General features: G+C 55.4%; 3 protein-coding genes across 3 annotated transcripts; 1 reads left to right on the top strand and 2 right to left on the bottom strand.

The window, feature by feature from the left end:
- Positions 1 to 962: 962 nt before the first annotated feature.
- On the bottom strand, positions 963 to 5,091 carry IWZ02DRAFT_125594 (ras guanine-nucleotide exchange protein Cdc25p). The gene is made up of 2 exons (XM_066761538.1): positions 4,429 to 5,091; positions 963 to 4,379 (listed from the first exon to the last, which is right to left on the bottom strand). Exons 1-2 carry the CDS (start codon positions 4,999 to 5,001, stop codon positions 1,260 to 1,262), a joined length of 3,693 nt encoding a protein of 1,230 aa, XP_066625984.1. The 5' UTR covers positions 5,002 to 5,091; the 3' UTR covers positions 963 to 1,259.
- Positions 5,092 to 9,337: 4,246 nt separating this feature from the next.
- Positions 9,338 to 10,027, top strand: IWZ02DRAFT_125574 (uncharacterized protein). Its single transcript, XM_066761537.1, has one exon. The coding sequence runs from the start codon at positions 9,477 to 9,479 to the stop codon at positions 9,900 to 9,902; it is 426 nt and encodes a 141-aa protein (XP_066625983.1). The 5' UTR covers positions 9,338 to 9,476; the 3' UTR covers positions 9,903 to 10,027.
- Positions 10,028 to 14,717: 4,690 nt separating this feature from the next.
- IWZ02DRAFT_487299 (uncharacterized protein) lies at positions 14,718 to 16,760 on the bottom strand (the record flags this gene model as incomplete). The annotated part of the gene is made up of 1 exon (XM_066769350.1): positions 14,718 to 16,760. The coding sequence occupies one exon, from the start codon at positions 16,758 to 16,760 to the stop codon at positions 14,718 to 14,720; it is 2,043 nt and encodes a 680-aa protein (XP_066625982.1).
- Positions 16,761 to 16,837: the final 77 nt, after the last annotated feature.

Below are 16,837 nucleotides of genomic sequence, written 5' to 3'. Positions count from 1 at the left end.
TGATTTTTGAAATGAGAGGAATAGCCAGTGAACCACGTCTACGCATGCTGTAACATTCCAAACTTCCCTTGTATGCACAGGCGGCGTCCATCTGACAGTGCCGGAGGACGGAGGGTTTGAATTGAATGAAAGAACAGGATATGCTTGCACGCTGGTTCCTCATCCGTCTTTCCGTCGCCGTCACACGCAAGCAGTCACGCAGAAAACGCACTCGGATGTGGCCAGAAAAACATCATCATATAGTTCCTCCCAACATTAAACAGTTCTTCTTCTCCTTCTTCTTCCGCTCTGCGGACAGGGAGCGAGGGCGGGGGCTCACGGCTGCTCCCCATCTACGCATGCAGTCATGAAACGCATGCAGTCATGAAACGCATGCATGTATCCCATCGATCCATCACATCACACGCACACACCGTTCCTCCGGTGCGTTGATGAATTCCTTCCCGTCTTTCGTCCATCCGTCCGACAAACACCAGCGACTCCATTGCGCGCCTAGCAAGCCAGCTAGCAAAACGATGGGGAAAAAACGCCGTAATCAATGCCATGTTTTGCCATGCTCCGAATGGCCGCCATGCCATCTGCTTGCTTGCTTGTCTGACCAGCGAGCGGATGCTCCTCACCCTCCTCCTCCGTGCCATCCCATCGCCACCATAACTATAGCCCATTGATCGAGGCGTGAAAAAGAGGTATCTTGTATCGTACAACCCAGAGAAAAGCAAAAGAGAAGCAAAACAAGAGCGAGATTAAGAAATATTCGCAACCAGTGATCCCACCCACATCCGATCATGAAAGGTCCGTCCCCCCATTTTAAGCCAAAAGAGAAAAAAACAGAAAGGGGACAAGATTGATGGATGCAAACCCAAGAACGAGCTAAGAAAACGCGGAGCCAGTTAATCCTCATGTTGTACTAGTAGAGAGTAGACAGAAGAAGGCTGAAAAGATTACCAGAGAAACGAAACGAAAGGGCCGTCGTCAAGGACGAAAGGGGAAATAAAGAAGCTCGTGCGAATATGGATAGCTGGACACCGCCAACTCCTTTCCCCCTCATCGTACGTAGGCTGGAGCGAAGCGTGGTGCAGTAGAAGAAAAAGCAAGAGAAAAAAAAAAAAAAGAAAAAAAAACTCAAAAAACCTCCAGATTACGCCAGTCCGATGGTCGTCCGATTCGTGAAGAGGAAGCACAAACTCCCCGTGATGCAGCCATGTGATGTGATGCGTATGGTCAAGTCTCTGGATCTAATGACGCCTCTCTGGTGGGCCTTACAGGGTCGACCGTTGCGAAGCCCCGCTCACGGATTCAGAGCGCCACTCCTTGGTGGCAAAGGAAAACGCGTTCAAAAAGTCAAACTTTTCTCTGGTGCTGCTAGAGCCCGCGCTCGTTGCTGGGCTGAATTTGGAGTCGCCGTGGTCGACGTTTGGGCTATGTTTCGGCGCTCCAGCCGTCGCTTGCTGCACCTCGCGAGGCTCCAGCATGAGGGAGCGGCGGTAGTAGTTTTGTACGTTGCTTTGGTCCGAAGAGCGCACGCGCTCAATCTGCGATTGTATCCAATCTTGCATCTCATGTACCGCTGCAAGCGCGTACGGGACTTGGAAGCGCTGTAATTGGCTGATGATCTTTGCCGTGCGCATATGCTTGTCAAAGTTAATGACCGAAATTCCAGAGTCGGATCCGCCCTCGCCGGGGAGCTGTCGAGTGCCGTGGTTGCCGACGTCCACAAAAGTAAGATCGGTTAGGTAGATTCCAACAAAAGGAATGCAGGGGGCGACGTGGTCCTCAAGCCTCTTGCGAAGGACGGCGTAGTTGCGGCCAACATTGACAACTTCGCGTAGGTCCTCGAGACGCGCGTGCGTCTTTGCCGAAACCATTTCCCAGGTGCGCTTCAGACGCATGACCATGGACGAGTTGAGCGAGCAGATGATGGCCATCAGCGAGTCGTAGTTGTTGAGCTCCAGGCACTTTCCAGCAATCTTGACCCACTGCTTGATGACAGCGGCGCGCTTCTTGGGCTCTTCCATTTGCAGGATGTTGTCGGCCACCAGGTTCGCAAGGTCGGTCGAGAGCTTCGACATCGCTCTTACGTTGACGGCTCTGCCATCTTTCTTGGTCCATTCCGATGCGAGAAGCTCATGCGACTGGATGGCGCAAAACAGCTTCGATTCGATGAGGGTAAATTGTCGCGCAAGCTCCAGAGGGTCAAAGTCCAGGATACCGAGCGACGAGTTGCCATTGCGAGCAGCCTTGAGGGCGTTGAGCTGGCTCTTGGTGATGACTGGGTTCGGAACATTGGGATCCACGGCCGAGTACACGGTGACCGATGTGTTGGTCTTGCCTTGGGAAGACACAAGGCGCGAGGAGGATGCGCCGACACGGACTCCGCTTACTCTCTGGACAAGGTCGGCCAGCCTCTTGCCAGACGAAGGCATTGCTTTTCGAAGCTTGCCAGTCGCAAAGCCCAAAACAAGTCCGAGAGCTTCTGCGTCCGTGTCAGGTTGCCAGTGGCTCTCGAGCCAGCCTTTGAAGATGTTGTAGACGCGGAGCCGCACGGGAACGGCGAGCTCTTTGCTGTCACCAACGTAGGTGAAGCGGTCTATTAAGTGCTGGGCAAGCTCCACCGGAGTGGTAAACAGACGGAAAGTCAAGTAAAAGACGGTGACGAACATGGAATCGGGCGTTGACTCGTGATTCGTGAGCTGTTCGACTAATGCCGGCAACGAGCCACCGGCAATTTGACCATCTTTCCATATGAGCTCGTGAACAAATGTCTTCACGAGCATCTCCTCCTCGACACCGCCACATTCCTCACCGCTCAGTTGCAGCTCGGAAACACTAGGAATGCTAATGTTCAATCCCAGCTCAGGCCTCGGGCTCGACGGGCCGTCATCCGGGGTAGTGGCCCGCGTCGACGTGTGGGAGATGACGCTTGCTCCGTCGCCATGAACGCTGTTGGGATAGGTGCTGGTCGAGTCGGTAGCGTGGACGCTATCAGTGGGGCCTCGGTTGCCACCAAGTGTACTGCGTGCGCTGTGCAGGCTTGGTGACTTGTCTGCCGACGATATTTGCTGGTGCGAAAAGTTGGGGATTGGTAGCTTGGGCAGGGAATCCTTGGATGATCGCGCCGAGGGTACTCTTGAAGTCTGAGGGGCAGCTTCAGTAGACTCTGCCAAGGAGCGGGACTCGTGGTCAGCGGGCGGCGGCGGGAGTGGCTTGGCCTCTTGAGACTGTCGGATGGCTTCTTGTGACTTTCGGATTGCTTGCGCAGGAGTGTCGGGAAGAGGCTTTGCAGTGCTCGGCTGGGGTTGCGAATATTCTCCAGAGACGCGTGGCAGGCCCAGTCTGTCAAAGATGGCATCGCTGATCCCAACGTCATTCTCCTCGAGTTCGAAGTCGCCTAACCGTTCAATGACGACTTTTGTTTTGGCGACGCAGTCGCCGGCAGCCTTGACGCAGCCGGTAGCAGCGCCGACCATTTCTTTTTCGCCGACAGGTACGAATTCCCCTGCGTTGACGAGCGCCTCGGTCTGCGCAAACGTGTCCTTGGTCGTCTGCACAAGCTCCGAGAGCTTTTCGCGCATCGTATTCAATGCTTGTGGGAGAGGTTCCGATCGCCGGTTGTCGCGCTCCCATACCCCTTCCACAATGGCAAGGAGCTGGCGACAGGCGAGTGCGGCTTGCTGGGTGGTGGTGAGGAGTTCCGACGAAGAACGAGACTGCAAGTGTAACCCGATGAAGGAGCCGATTGATCCTAAGAATAAGTCCTGTGCGGCGGAAAGGCGCTCCGACGCAAGGTTGCGTTTTCGCTGGCCGCTCACCTGACCGGTATACGAAGCTCTATGGGAGACGGAGATGCGCTTCGGTTGCGTCGACTTGGGAGAGATGCATGATGGTGACTGTGGTGACTCGCGACAAGGGACGTAGGGGACGGTACGAGGAGTGCTGTTATTCCAGTCCACTTGTTCGTGGCTGGGGAGCGTCGCCGAAGGGGGCGGCGAAGGTGGTGACACGACAGGAGCGTTTTCAAGAGCTTCGGTCGCACCAGCATCGGCTGATTGTGACTGCTCAACGTTGCTCTGGACGGCCTCGTGCGGCGGGGTCATTGGCCTCGAGGCACCCCCAAGTGCCTGTTCGGCATCGGCGTCTTGAGACCACACGTCGAGGAAACGAACAGCTCGAGTGACGACCTTGAATGCCTTGAAGACCAACTCGTCGAGGAGCTCGTAGACTGCTTCGGAGCCAAGATCGCCCTGCAGCACGTTTTGCTGCAATTGCTTGGCTGTTTTGACCAGCGATGACAGATCGCCCAACAGGCTCTTGCGCAATCGCCTGATGCTAGAGTGCATCATGACGAGGGGCGACTCTCTGGTCAAGCAGTTGCATTTTTCCTGGAAATCGTTAGCTCTTTTTCTCGTGTCAAGGGAGAAGAGTCAATACCAGTAGCATGCGGACGCCTGCGATCATTGATCTTACGTAGTCCTGCTTCGAAAAGGCGGCCACATTGCCACCTTCGCCACTGCTCACAAGATCCCAGAGATGGGTCAGGGCGAAGAGAAGGCTGGCAATGAAGGGATGGTTGTATTTTTCGCAATAGTTGGTGGGGAGCCACCCTCGCTCCCCCGAGCTGAGCAGCGTGCCGTCTGCCCAGCCATTGGGATGTATTGAGTGGACGAGAACGACGTCTCCTTGGCTGATGGCGACGGTTATTGAGCTCTGTTCAGCAGTAGAAGACATGGTGGTTGAGGGGTGAAAGTGGTAAAAGGCGCGAAGATAGTTTGGAAACGACTCTGGCTCGGGTTCGTCCTCTTGCGAGTCGCGCGGAGTCTGTGGCGGTGACAATTGGGTGCGGGTCCTAGTCGAGGATGCCGTCCGTCGGCTTTTGGGTGATGATGGGGCGCTGCCGGTGCGCGAGGCGGCGCTCCAAGCGTTGGACGGCTTCTTCCTGATGGTGAGCGGCGCCACAATGGCGCTGGACCGGTCCATTCCTCCTTTTAGAGCAAATTCAGTCATTTGCAGTCTCCAATCTCTTGCCGGCACTTGGGCCGCGGAGTCGGTGGATGGCTTCCCCTAAGGATAGAGCAGGGTCTGGACGCGGTCCGAAAAAGAGAGCAGCGGGGCGAAGGTTTGATTTAAGCGTGGCGAATGTAGGGCGTTATTGCGGGCTGCATCGAATGGTGGCGTGCAGGTTTGATGTTGGAGCAAATTGGCGGAAGGAGAAAAGTCAAAGTGGTGGCGGAGGAGAGCAGGGCCGGAGAAAGTCTTGTCGTGGTTGTTATGCTGCTGCTGCTGCTGTTGTTGTTGTTGTTGTTGTGCAGGAGGGCTCGGTTGGCAGTTGGTGAGGAATGCGGCTACCCAACGGGGAAGAAGAGGGAGAAGAATGTAGCGCGGCAGTCCAGACAACGGCGACGGCGGAGGGCGGGCGATGACGGAAGGTCGAGGGACGGGGATCCTGGGGACGGTAGTGTCTCGGGTTGGAGAGAAGGAGGGGACAGGAAAGGTGAAGCAGCGAAAGGCCGAGGGAGGGAGGGAGGGAGGGAGGGTTTTTGGTGTGAGCGGCAGACAGACGGAGACGGGGGAGAGACGACTATGGCGCACAGAGGGAGGGCGTCGGTGGTGAAGCAGGGGCCGTGTCTTTGGGACCGATAATGTCAGTAGGAGAGTAGGTAGGAGAGTAGGTAGGTAGGTAGGTAGGTTGGTTGGTAGGTACATGTAGTTTTGTGACGCGCTGGAATGCTCGTCCGACGCAGCCGCGGCGGGGTGTCCAGACACAGCGGGTTTCTGCGTGGGAGGGAAGGACGAAGTCAGTTTGGATGCAAGGAAGAGAGAGCAAGCAGACTGGAGCAAGAGGGTGGGTGGCCAAGTAGCAATACCACCTAACCAAGGGCACTGTGGTCTGTCTCTTGGTACTGCACCGGAGCAGGGAGGGGGGGGGGGGGGGGGGACGCCCTAGGCCCTGGGTAGCATGCATACCTCTCTCTCTCTCTCTTAGCAGACAGACCCTGGGCCGTACTGCTGCTGCTATTCTCTCTTCGCAGCCTCCCGCGCAGCTGTCGTTGTCTTTTTCTTCCCTCTTCGTCTTCTGTTCTCTCAGCTGCCGCTCCCTCTCCGTATCCCCACGGAGCTGACTGTCTCGTCGGGCCCAGCCCAGCCCAGTCCAGTCGTCGACAGTGCATCATCAACGGTTGCTGCAGCGGGCGTGGCTTGCAGCTGGCGCCAGGCACAAACGACCGCCCGCAGCGGCCGTCTCTTCCGCCGTGTCGATCATACCTGTACTGCATTATACTGCCCGAGTACGAGCGAGGACGGCACATCCGGACGCCCGTCGAGTCAGGCCCGCAAGACGGTTACAATTCTATACTACCTAGCAAAGGAAGAGAGCCTTGATCAAGACCAACAACCTCATCGGACCGCGGCGCAGGGTCACGTCGCCTCTGCCCTGACCACCGCAGACCAGAATCGGCCCCCCGCGACGATCTGACCACGTTTGCCGCGTCTCCAATATTTCCGCGCCGCTCAAAGCAGCAACCATCAGCATCCCATATCCCGCAGTCATGGTTCTGCGGTCCTCCACCTCCGTCTCCCATCGCAGCCAAGCCATCGCGTGCGCGTGAAACATACATGCTCATGCACTGTGCAGTAGCTGCCATCATCGCTCTGCCTTGGGCATCTGTGCATTCAGTCTCTTGGTTTGATGCCACAAAGCTTGTGCCTCAAGTCTAATGGGACAACGGCTGCTGCTGTTGGAGACGATGCATTCAAGTGGGCCCGTTTGCGCATGTCCCCAGCAGTCACAACCATGATGCCGGCTCGCGTCTTGACCAGGTTGGCGTCCAACGGCGCAGCTGGTGGGTCACCAATAGCGGGTGCCGTGGAAATTGCGACAACCAGGCAGTTCCCCGGCGAATGCGTTTATAGGGCTACCCCAGCGGACGCGCCCGAGGCCTCAATAACACATAATCCATGAGGGCGACGTCGTTCAAAGGGCCTGCTACTGATCGGCGCCTAACAAGCGGTCGGCCCACCTGATGGCCCTCGACCCTTTTGCCCACGTCCTCGTCCACACACGTCCTCGTCTTCATCCTCGCCCTCGCCCTCGCCCTCGCCCTCGCCCTCGCCCTCTCCCTCTCCCAATTCTCGGCACAGACGCTCTATCCCAACACCATGATGGCAGCGAGCTTGCGCCTAGCGGTGCGCACACAGTTTGGGCGTCAGGCAAATTTTTTCCGTCGCAACATGCAGCCGCGCCGTCTCACTACCGACTTCTGTTGTCGGTTGCGTCTCCGAATCACGCGTCGGCCATCATCTCCGCGTCCATGGCAGCTACTACATACAAACCCTCCGATGTCGACGCGTGGGTCCGGAGCAGAGTCAGACGCCGTCGCCCCCTCGGTCTGCCCTGAGGTGGGTGCACGCGCATTGCACGTGCTGGAGGTGCCGGTGGCCGGGGGGGGGGGGGGGTATGGGTATGGGTGTGGGTGTGGGTGTGATGTGTAGAGCCGCCCATCACACGTCCCCTTTCCTAATCGGGCAGCTCCACTGCTCGTCCTACCTACCTTAGTCCTGGCCAATGCCTCCACGTGCCGCTGCAATTGGTCACCCAGAAGGTCCGGGGAACTACATGTATGTATGTGCCTATGTAGGTAGCTTCATCCAGTCTCTAGCTCTGCGTGCGTCATTGCAACCTCCCGTCGCTTCTTGCCTAGTACCTCCTACCTTAGCACGCAGCAGAGCACATCACCGCATCACATCCATCGCATCGCATCGCAGCACTCCCATGCCTCCTCACCAACCTCCCGCCCCCGTGCAGCTCCGTCAAACCCTAAACCGCCTGCGTAGATCAAACCTTGCCCTGCGGCCGCTACCCTTTAGCTCGCCAGACTTTCTGCCTTAGCCGCGCATGAACCGTTGCTGCTAACCTACCGTACGGTACCCCTTGCTTCCAGCCCACAACCACACGTCATGGCTACCCATGGATCCATGGTGCCATGGTCCAAGCAAGGACCCTTATCACCATCCAGCCCTCTGCTTTCTGGTATTGCGCAATCCACTTCTCTACCTTTCTGCCTTGCTTGCATTTATGCTGCATCACAAGAAAAATTTCCCTCCTTCTCGCCCTCGGTTCCCAAGAGCGCCGAGGAATCCCCCCTCTTCCCTCTTTGGTCCGCTTCTTCCCGGATCCGATTTTCTCTTCTCCACCGTCTAATAACTGCCCAGCTAGTCAGGTGAAACACCACGTGCGATCCAGTCGATCAGAATCATCACCCTCCGTCTTTGGACGACGCGAAACGCTTCTCTCCCCACCACTCAACATCCATGGAACCCCTTAGCGCCGCCACCTTGGCCAAGACTGGGCGATTCGGCTCGCCAACGCTTGGTGCGTACCGAAACTGCTTCCAACTATTGACCTACTCCTGAAACTTTGGCACGACGAGGTTGGCCTGAGAAAATGCTTGGGAGAGGGGTCGTGCCTGGCACGTCAAGAAATCATCAGCGTCATGGCGCAACGTAGCCGCTTCTTTCTTTCGCCGCCGTTGAGAGCCTCCTTGGCCAGGGGTCGCCCTGTCTGCCCCTCTGCCTGCCTTGCCCTGTCTTTGCCCTCCTCTGTTTGCTCGCCCTACATCGGGCGTGACAACGTGTTGACATTCATTGACCTCGAGTCTATTGTTCGTGTTCTTGGCTGATCAAATGCTGCTGATCCGATGAGCCAATTGGCGAAGTGCCGCTCCTAATTATTATTCGCTTTGCCCCACGCTGTCGTCTTCAACGTCATCCTCTTTGCAACATGAACGGCACAAGTCAAGCTGTCCAGGTAAGGATTATGCCTTTTTCAGCGCTTCCAGCGCACGTAAGTCGTCGTCTTTGTGAAGCTGCAATGTGTAGTCTTCTCAACAACAAACCCCCTTGCACCATGACCTCTCTTTTTTCCTCTCTTTCAGCTCCTTGCCTCAAACAAGCAGTCAAAACCACAGCCTCATTCAATCCACATATTCTTCCACATCACCCGTTCGTTCCCGCTTTCAGTCTCGCAATATTGCCAACATTGCAGGACGGACAGGGCGTCACCGAATCGATCTATTCCGTCATCAACAAAATTGATTGACTGGCTCCACTGGTCCCCAACAAACCCTCCCAACTCACGACCCGCTCTCCGCTCCCTGTCCCCGCAAAACACCGTCACCGTCCATCCATCCGTCCATGCGTCTATCCAGCTCAGCCCCGTCCCCGTCCGGCTGTTTCGCGTGTTGTCCCTTCGCCTCACTCGACTCCAAACCCCTACCCCAACCCCAACCACCCTCCGTCTGTCACTGTTTGCGCCCTTGATCTGTCCAGGGAAACCCCTATCTAACCAGTCCATCACTGGATGCCACTAGCATCATGCCGGTCGGCACTTTTGGCAGCACGCAAGAGGACGGCTGTGGGTTGGTTCCTACCGGGGGCTCGGGCGGCCGCCGTGTCTCGTCCCGCTTTCGAGACTGGGACTGACCATGCGACGGACGTCTATCTACCTGTCCTTTTTCTTGCCGGCTTGCGCTGTCTTGCATCCTTGTTGCGTCGGTGTCGTGCTGGCAGGCCGGACGGGAGCAAGCGTCGTCTCCCTCGATACGATCACATGGCAAAGCCATATCTTTCTCGCGATTGTGCACATGCGCATCGTTGCCACATTTCTTTTGCATCTCCTCCCATTCTCTTCCCGTCCCATCTCGTATCGCCCGTCACAAGCAATTATCGTAGTCTTTTCGCTAACCGCAAGACTCGCTCTTCCCTCTATCCCAACCCTTGGTGGTGAAAAGGCCGCAGCTGGGCCCACCACCCACCCGGGTCTTCCTACCCACCCGATCTGTCCTCTCCTTTCGCGCTCGTCCCCCAGCCATCCTCATTGCTCGCTGGCTGCCCAAAGAGCGAAGACCTGACCATGATAACGAGCAGCACAGCACAGAAGGAAGAGCAAATTACTCAGCCGTAAAGTGTCGCGTTGTCTCTCGCAAATGAGTGGAGCAAGCAAGTAGGCAAACACGTCTGACAACCCCAGCCAGCCGCAGCCGTCCGATCTCGGATCTCGCATCTCGCATATCTCGCATATCTCGCATCGTCAACGAGATGTGTTGTTGGCCTAACTAGATCAGACATTGCCTGAGGCAGCTTCGGCTGCAGACAACTAGCTAGTCACAACCCCAGAGCAGAGCCGGGAAGTACGGCTGGCGCGTGCGTGCGTGCGTGCGTGCGTGCGTGCGTGGTGCCAGGAGGCGAGTCGAGGGAACCAGGGGAAACAAGGCGAGACGAAGTGAGAGGCGAGCTGGTAGATCGTGTGGGGAGCAGTTGGGAGGAGAGAGTAGGGATTGATAGGACGGAGCAGGGTATATACACGCGGTAGGCGAGAATGCTAAAAAAAAAAAAAAACCCCCCCAGCACCAACACATCACCGTGTTCTGCATGCAGCGCTGCGGCTGCTGGCAAAGTATCCACGGTAGAGAAGTGGACGGGTAAGAGAGGGAAGAATGGCTGGAAAAGGGGTAGATTTTGGTAGGTCGGCTTTGCAGCACGTACACTCCAATTCAACGAAAAACACCAGATTGGTGCGTTCACCAGTCTGAGATTTGCCGCCGTCGGGAGGTCAGGACGTGTAGGTCGTTTGGTGGCCAGAGTAGCTACGTAGCTAGCTACCTACAGCTTACCACGACGGGATGAACACATGTGAAAACACGTGAGCCAGGAACGAGTAAAAGGCACTTATTGTGAATGAGTTAGCTAGCTGGTCGGCTGTGAGATGAGAATTAGTGACTGTGGTTTAACATTGAGCTTTTTTTTTTTTTTGTTTTTTCTCTCAACACTGCTCTCACAGCGTGTCATTTATTTTTTTCTCTTCCGTTGTTCTCTCTCGACAACCGAAGTCTGCTCTTTGCGACAACCAACACCTCCTCCCGCTCATCCTTCCACTCACTCCCGTCTCCACTCGACTTTTCCAACCAAGCCAAGAAATCAACGCACAGCAGATTTAGGTTGTTGACAAGCCGACAAACCTCACAGCCGCACAACTGCAGCGGCTGGTTTTAGCCGTGAGCCGGGCCGGCGCGCGCCCCCCCCCCCGCATAAAAACACACTTGCATACATACATACATGCATACATGCATATGCAAGCAACCAACCGAAGTCATGCACGTAACCGCTCGCTCCGTCGCTCCGTCCACGCACGGCGAGACAGACAGACAGAAGGGTACGCACATTGACAGATCGAGCTGCGGCGCGATGCGGTGCGGTGCGGTGCGGGCGGCAAGGATTGATGTCAGATTAACGAGGTGACGAGGTGGTGGGTAGTAAGATGTAGATGTGTGTGTGTATGTCGTGCAGCTATCCGTCGTACTTCGCGGCCTTTTTGTTTCGTTTTTATTTTGTATATATATATATATATTTTTTTTTCCTTTTTGCAAAGTCTCCATCCATCTTTTGTACTGATTGATTGATGGAGCTGGTGAGTTGAGTTTAGGTCAGGCGTGCCTGCCAACATTTTTAATTGATCTAGGTTGCCTACATGTGTATACACATTCTGCTTGCTTGAGATGCCCGGTTTGGATGTTTTGACCCATCTCCCCTCTTATCTTCAATCCCGTCATTATCGTTGTTGTCCGAATAATGCAGTCTCTCCTAGGTATCCTGCAGTCCAAGCAAGCAAGCAAGCAAGTCAGCACGGCGCAATTCTGCATACTTTCTTTTCCCTTCCCTTCCCTTCCCTTCCCCAACCGACGCCGCCGCCGCACTTCGTCATCGTCACTGCGGCGAAGCAAGCCACACTCTTGCTTCTTTCTTTTCTTCCTCGCATGATGCGAGCAAGCATGTATCCGCAGCCAGCTTGCCCGGACGACGGGGAAAAAGAACGGGGTGGCGCGGCGGGGCGCCCGAGCCGATCTGAGGCTTGGAGGAGACAGACAGATCTTGATGGTGTGCGTTGGTGGAGGCGCTGGTCGGCGTTGGCGTGTAAGCCTGCCTGAGTTTGCGCGCTATGCTGGTCTGTTTGGCTTGAGTTGACGTGCGGGAGGGGAGGGGAGCGAGAAAGAGGTTTCGTTTTCCCTTTGGAGATTTTGACTTGCTGCAAAGGTTACCGCCAAAGAGGTATTGAGCTTGGAATTGTGGGGGTGCTGTATTTCCCCGATTTCTGCCAGGTCAACAATCATCGAAGTCGCATTTGCTCGGCTAGCCACCGCCTTCGCCGCAGACGACGACGACCATCAATCAGTTCTGCCTCTCATGTCCTTCCTCCCCAAGATACATACACCCTTCCACATGCAAACCAAACCAAGCCAAACGGCCAATCCATCTCACCTCATCCCCACCTACCCCAGTCCAGCCCAGCCCAGCCAGCCAGCCAGCCAGCCAGCCAGCCGCTCGACGCCACAGCGCCGCCGGGGCAAAGCGGACCTAGGCAGGCAAAGGAAGAGATGGGAAGGCGGGAAGGATCACTAGGTGGATAGGGCGCTCGGAAGGGCAGGCGGGCGGGCGTCTAACTCCCAAAGAGGAGAGGAAGCCCGTTCGCCTTCCTTCGAGCCTGCCCTCTCTCTTTTTCTTCTTTCGGTTGGTACGATGCGCGCTCCCTGTAACTTCGCCGAGCTGGAGAGACAGCCCTTCGATGTTTTTCGTCGCATGTGGATGGATTGAAGGGCACCGAGGATGAGCGAGTGAGTGTAGATCTACCTGCTTTGCGGCTGCGCGCCGAGTCCTGTGGTGGTGGCAACGCAACGCGCAAAACATCAACGACCTTCAATACCACACAACCAAAGAAGCAAAAGAAGCAGTAGTAGGCGCGCGATACGGAAGTGGAACGCCATACGGCGAGGACGACAGTACACCTACCACCTAACCACACAGAAAGAAACCTCGGGCCCGTCGCAAGGAAGAAGGCGAACCGACGCGGATGGATACATCAGGATGAAGCAGGCACGCACGGAGCGCGGCGGATGCGGCGCGGAGGGAGGGAAGGAGGGCTGAAGTGAAGGATTTGGACGGATGGATGGCCTGTCAGATGAACAGTAGGATGGGTCGTGGAGGATAGCCGAGCCGCAAGCATCTACTGTTGATTGCCCACCTATTTGCGCGCGCGCTTGGATCCGAACCGCCATTTCGGTGTCGCGGGGAGAGTCGGTAGTTTGTTGGTTCTCATGCCGCCGCGCGCTCGGCTCCAGGTGCGCTGCAAGTGCCGAGGCGCCAGCAGCGTGTCTGTGTGGTGTTGACAATGATGGACCAGTCGCGGCGCGTAGGCCAAAATGTCAGCTTAGCGTGGTTTGGAGCGAGCACGGAAAAGGCACTTGATGCAAATCATGTCGATAGATGTTGATGTCTTCTTTTTTGGGTCTTGTCGAGGCTACAAGCCGTCTATCAACCTTTGAGATCAGCCAGCCTCGGCTTGGCAACAACTTCAATCGACCTTGTCCCGCCCTCCTGGAATCCATCTTTTTGCAGTCAAATTCATACCAAGGGGAGCGCGGAAGTCTCAGTGTCAGTCCTCGATGAATCCGGGGCAGCGTGGGTTTGGGAGAAAGGAGCCAAACCGGCGGGCAGTCCCGTCACCGCCGCGGGACCAACTGAATTGGGAAAACAGCGGGACGGCGGGAACACTGAGACGACACCAGGCGAGACAATGCGAGACGAAGAGAGGGGTGTAGTCGAGTATCAAGCCAGGAGGGGGTGAGACAGGGGGACCAAAGAGAGCAGGTGGGGTTTCGAGGGGCGAAAGGAAGCATGCTGCTAAGCGGGACATGATGTTGGGGCTCCAGTGCCGGCGCCAGGACCGCCAATAGTGAAGTGATCAACAGCGAGGCGAGCCCAAAATTGGTACGCGGGACCCAGTGTGGTCGACGGGAAGGAACGAGGCTTGGTTGCTATCCAGGCCAATGGTGCAATGGCCATGGATTCGGATCGCGGCCGTGAACGGGACCGTGGCGCGTGGCGCAAAGAAGTAGTGCTCGGCTCGTGAGACGGCGGTGCGGGCAGCGGAAACTCGGCCAAGCGTTAGCTTGGACGAACCTCATTGGTCGGCACACACTCAAGGGAACGAACATGCGCCTCTTCCATCCTCTAAACTGCCCAACATGTCTGCCCGTGCCGTGTACAGACTACGCCAGCCTCAGGAGCTGATCGAATGACAGCCGCAAAATGCGGGCAGCTGCATTTGAAGACATCTTCGCTTGGTCGCTGCTTGCGGCTGAAGTGGATAATACAGCAACATGAGATTTGGGCTGGTGTTCGCTCCATCGAGCGGCACTTGTATGACTTTGGTGCGTCCCCGGACAGTTTGAATACACATTGGCGGAAGTTGCCGCGGAGAGTTGGTGCCGCACCCAAATGATATTGTTCAGTGAAAGGCGCAGCAAGGGTTTCGTGCTGAGCACTTTTTGATGACCTGGTCTCCGACTAGAGGTTCTTGGTGATGGTGTAGCGAATCCAAACTGGGCGGGACTGGACCTTAGGCCGAATCGGGTCCTGGCCGTTTTGAGCTGGAGTTGCAAAATACGTTTGAGTAGAATGGACACAGCTGTGTGCCTTGACACAGCCACAAAAGTCGTTCAGAAAAATTTTACTGACCATTCCTGTGTGCTCGGGCCCCAGGAGAATCCAATTTTATCTTCTTTTCTTGCTTGAAACGCAGGTCTGGCGCTCAGCAAGCACCCGCACCCATGGCTCTCGTGGAATTCCAGGCACTTGGAGCTTGCCATAATTCTTTCCAGATGGGTCGCGCGCTACAACCTTGACGCGCGAGACCCTCGGGCCCATGTAGCATTCGGAGGATCACCGACATAGACCCTCTTTATTAGTTTAGGAGGTGGTGCTCCACCAGAAGAGCCGACTTTTGTGTTCTGTCGCTCCTCGGCTGACTTTTTTTCCACAGGCTCATCGGAACTTTCTGGCACCAGGTAATCCTCGTCGTCTTCATTCATGGCTTCCGTAATCTTGGATCCCTGGCGGCTGAAAGCAATCTCCCTCAAAGACTTGTCATTGACCACCATGTTGTTGCGTTCCATCTTCTTCATAGCTTCAATGGCCATCTCGACTTCTTCGTTTCGGAGCCATCCTTGCACCAAAGAGTTCCAAGTGACCTCGTTGGGTTCCTCGCCAAGGTCGTCCATGATTTTCAACACACGACGGACGGCGGCAGTATGCTTATGCCGCATGAATCCCGTGATTAAGATATTCCACGTATGTACCGAAGTCATGGGGATTTGGTGGATTTCCTTGTCGACCATGTGTACCAGAACATCGGGGATCTTGCCCAAAGTTGACTCATTTTCACACAAAGCCATCAAAAATGCATTGTAAATGTGGTTCGTTGCAACAAGCTCTACCATTCGTCCGTTGTCACCGCGCCTCAGCTTGTCAACAAAGCTGTCAAACATTCGAGGTAGGTCGTCTGGAGAAGTGTAGGCGACGTGGTGGAGGAAGGCGCCAATGGTTAGCCGGATTGGCGGCGGCGTCGTTTCCATGGGTATTTCGGGCGGTGGGGAGGCCAGAAATTCCTCTGGAACGCCGAAATATCGCAGAGGCTCCGGGTCGAAATATTCACAATAGGTTTGGACCACGGCAGAAAAGGCTTTTCTGTTTGCGATCATGAATTTCTGTCCATCATCCATGGTTTGAAACTTGAATCGCTGAAGGTATGTATAGTGAAGAATCTCCGTAGCAACGTAATGCGGACGTTCGAGGGTAGGCAAAGCGTCTATCGCGTGCACGAGGACCACTCGCATCGCAGCGACGTCTTGGGATGCAGCTCTTTTGAGGCCGCTGAGGATGATGGTGTATGTATAATCGTTGATATCCATCTTTGCTTCCCTCATTCTGTCATAGAATCGGAGAGCGCTCCGCACGTCGCCGGCCTCCATGGCATTATGGATATGAATTGTGATGAGGTGCGAGTCAATCTTCATGTTCAAATCCGCAAGCATTTGCAGAGTGTCCAAGCCCGCGCTATAGTCATTTGATTTGACAACGCTACGGCGAAGTATACTTCTAGCCACTTTGGTGAAGGCTGTGGAATCCGTTCTCATTCCAAACCGGATCGAGTCTTTTAAAAGCTTCATTGCCGTTTCATGGTCGCCCAGAGACGCAAATCTGTAGGCGGCTCCGATACAGGTCGGTGCTGCCGGTCTAAAGGCAAGAGATCTGCATGTATGCCAAAAATTCTGAGCTTGTTTTAGAGAAGCACTTCGCAACACTAGGAAGACAAGCTTCTGCGAGAGAGCCGTGGATAGTCGTGGACTGGTTGTCAGGCAGTTCATCAGCACCTCGTAAAACCTCTGAGGTAAAGGTTCCTGGAGTTCAAAATAACGGTCGGCCAAAAACTCGAATGCGTCGGCAATGATGTATGACATGGCTTTATGGCCTCGGCCGAGGGCTTGGATGTAATTGAGCGACAGATCGATCTTCTTTCCGAGAAACCACAGCAGACATTCGCAGAAGACGAGTCTTTTGGCCTCTGCCGAAAGCCTGCTGCGAATCTCGTCTATCCAGACTTTTTGTATGGCTTCATAGTGTTGCCCATCCCGAAGCAGACATTTGACAGTCTGCTCAGTCGAAGCGTTTACATTGAGTCTCGACTTTTTCAACTCGGAGGGCAATCTTTTATCCCATTTGGCGGCGAAATGGGCGCTGACTTGGATCCACCATCTGTCGAGGAATGGCAGCTGATCCAACGGCTTCAGTCTTTTGGCTTGCTCAAGCAGGGTGCTCAAGGCTTCTGAAGACTCATATGGCTGATCAGCCGTGTTAATGATGTAGAGTGCTCTCATGACCGACCGATACCTGGGCGAAAACATAGCCCCGTCCGAGAGTCCATTATCGTGGCTGGCTTGGATACCTTGGTCCG

This window comes from Phyllosticta citriasiana (genome assembly GCF_038021145.1).
Source record: "Phyllosticta citriasiana strain CBS 120426 chromosome Unknown IWZ02scaffold_2, whole genome shotgun sequence".
NCBI lineage: Eukaryota > Fungi > Ascomycota > Dothideomycetes > Botryosphaeriales > Phyllostictaceae > Phyllosticta > Phyllosticta citriasiana.
The sequence above is the reverse complement of the archived record's forward strand: the minus strand, read 5'-3'. Positions and strand labels throughout refer to the sequence as shown.

Bases quoted from the DNA above. Each gene is read 5' to 3' on its own strand.
- IWZ02DRAFT_125594 (XM_066761538.1), bottom strand. From the start codon at position 5,001: ATGACTGAATTTGCTCTAAAAGGAGGAATGGACCGGTCCAGCGCCATT. The intron at 4,380-4,428 runs GTATTGACTCTT...AACGATTTCCAG, and splicing joins CAGGCGTCCGCATGCTACTG to GAAAAATGCAACTGCTTGAC.
- IWZ02DRAFT_125574 (XM_066761537.1), top strand. From the start codon at position 9,477: ATGCGACGGACGTCTATCTACCTGTCCTTTTTCTTGCCGGCTTGCGCT.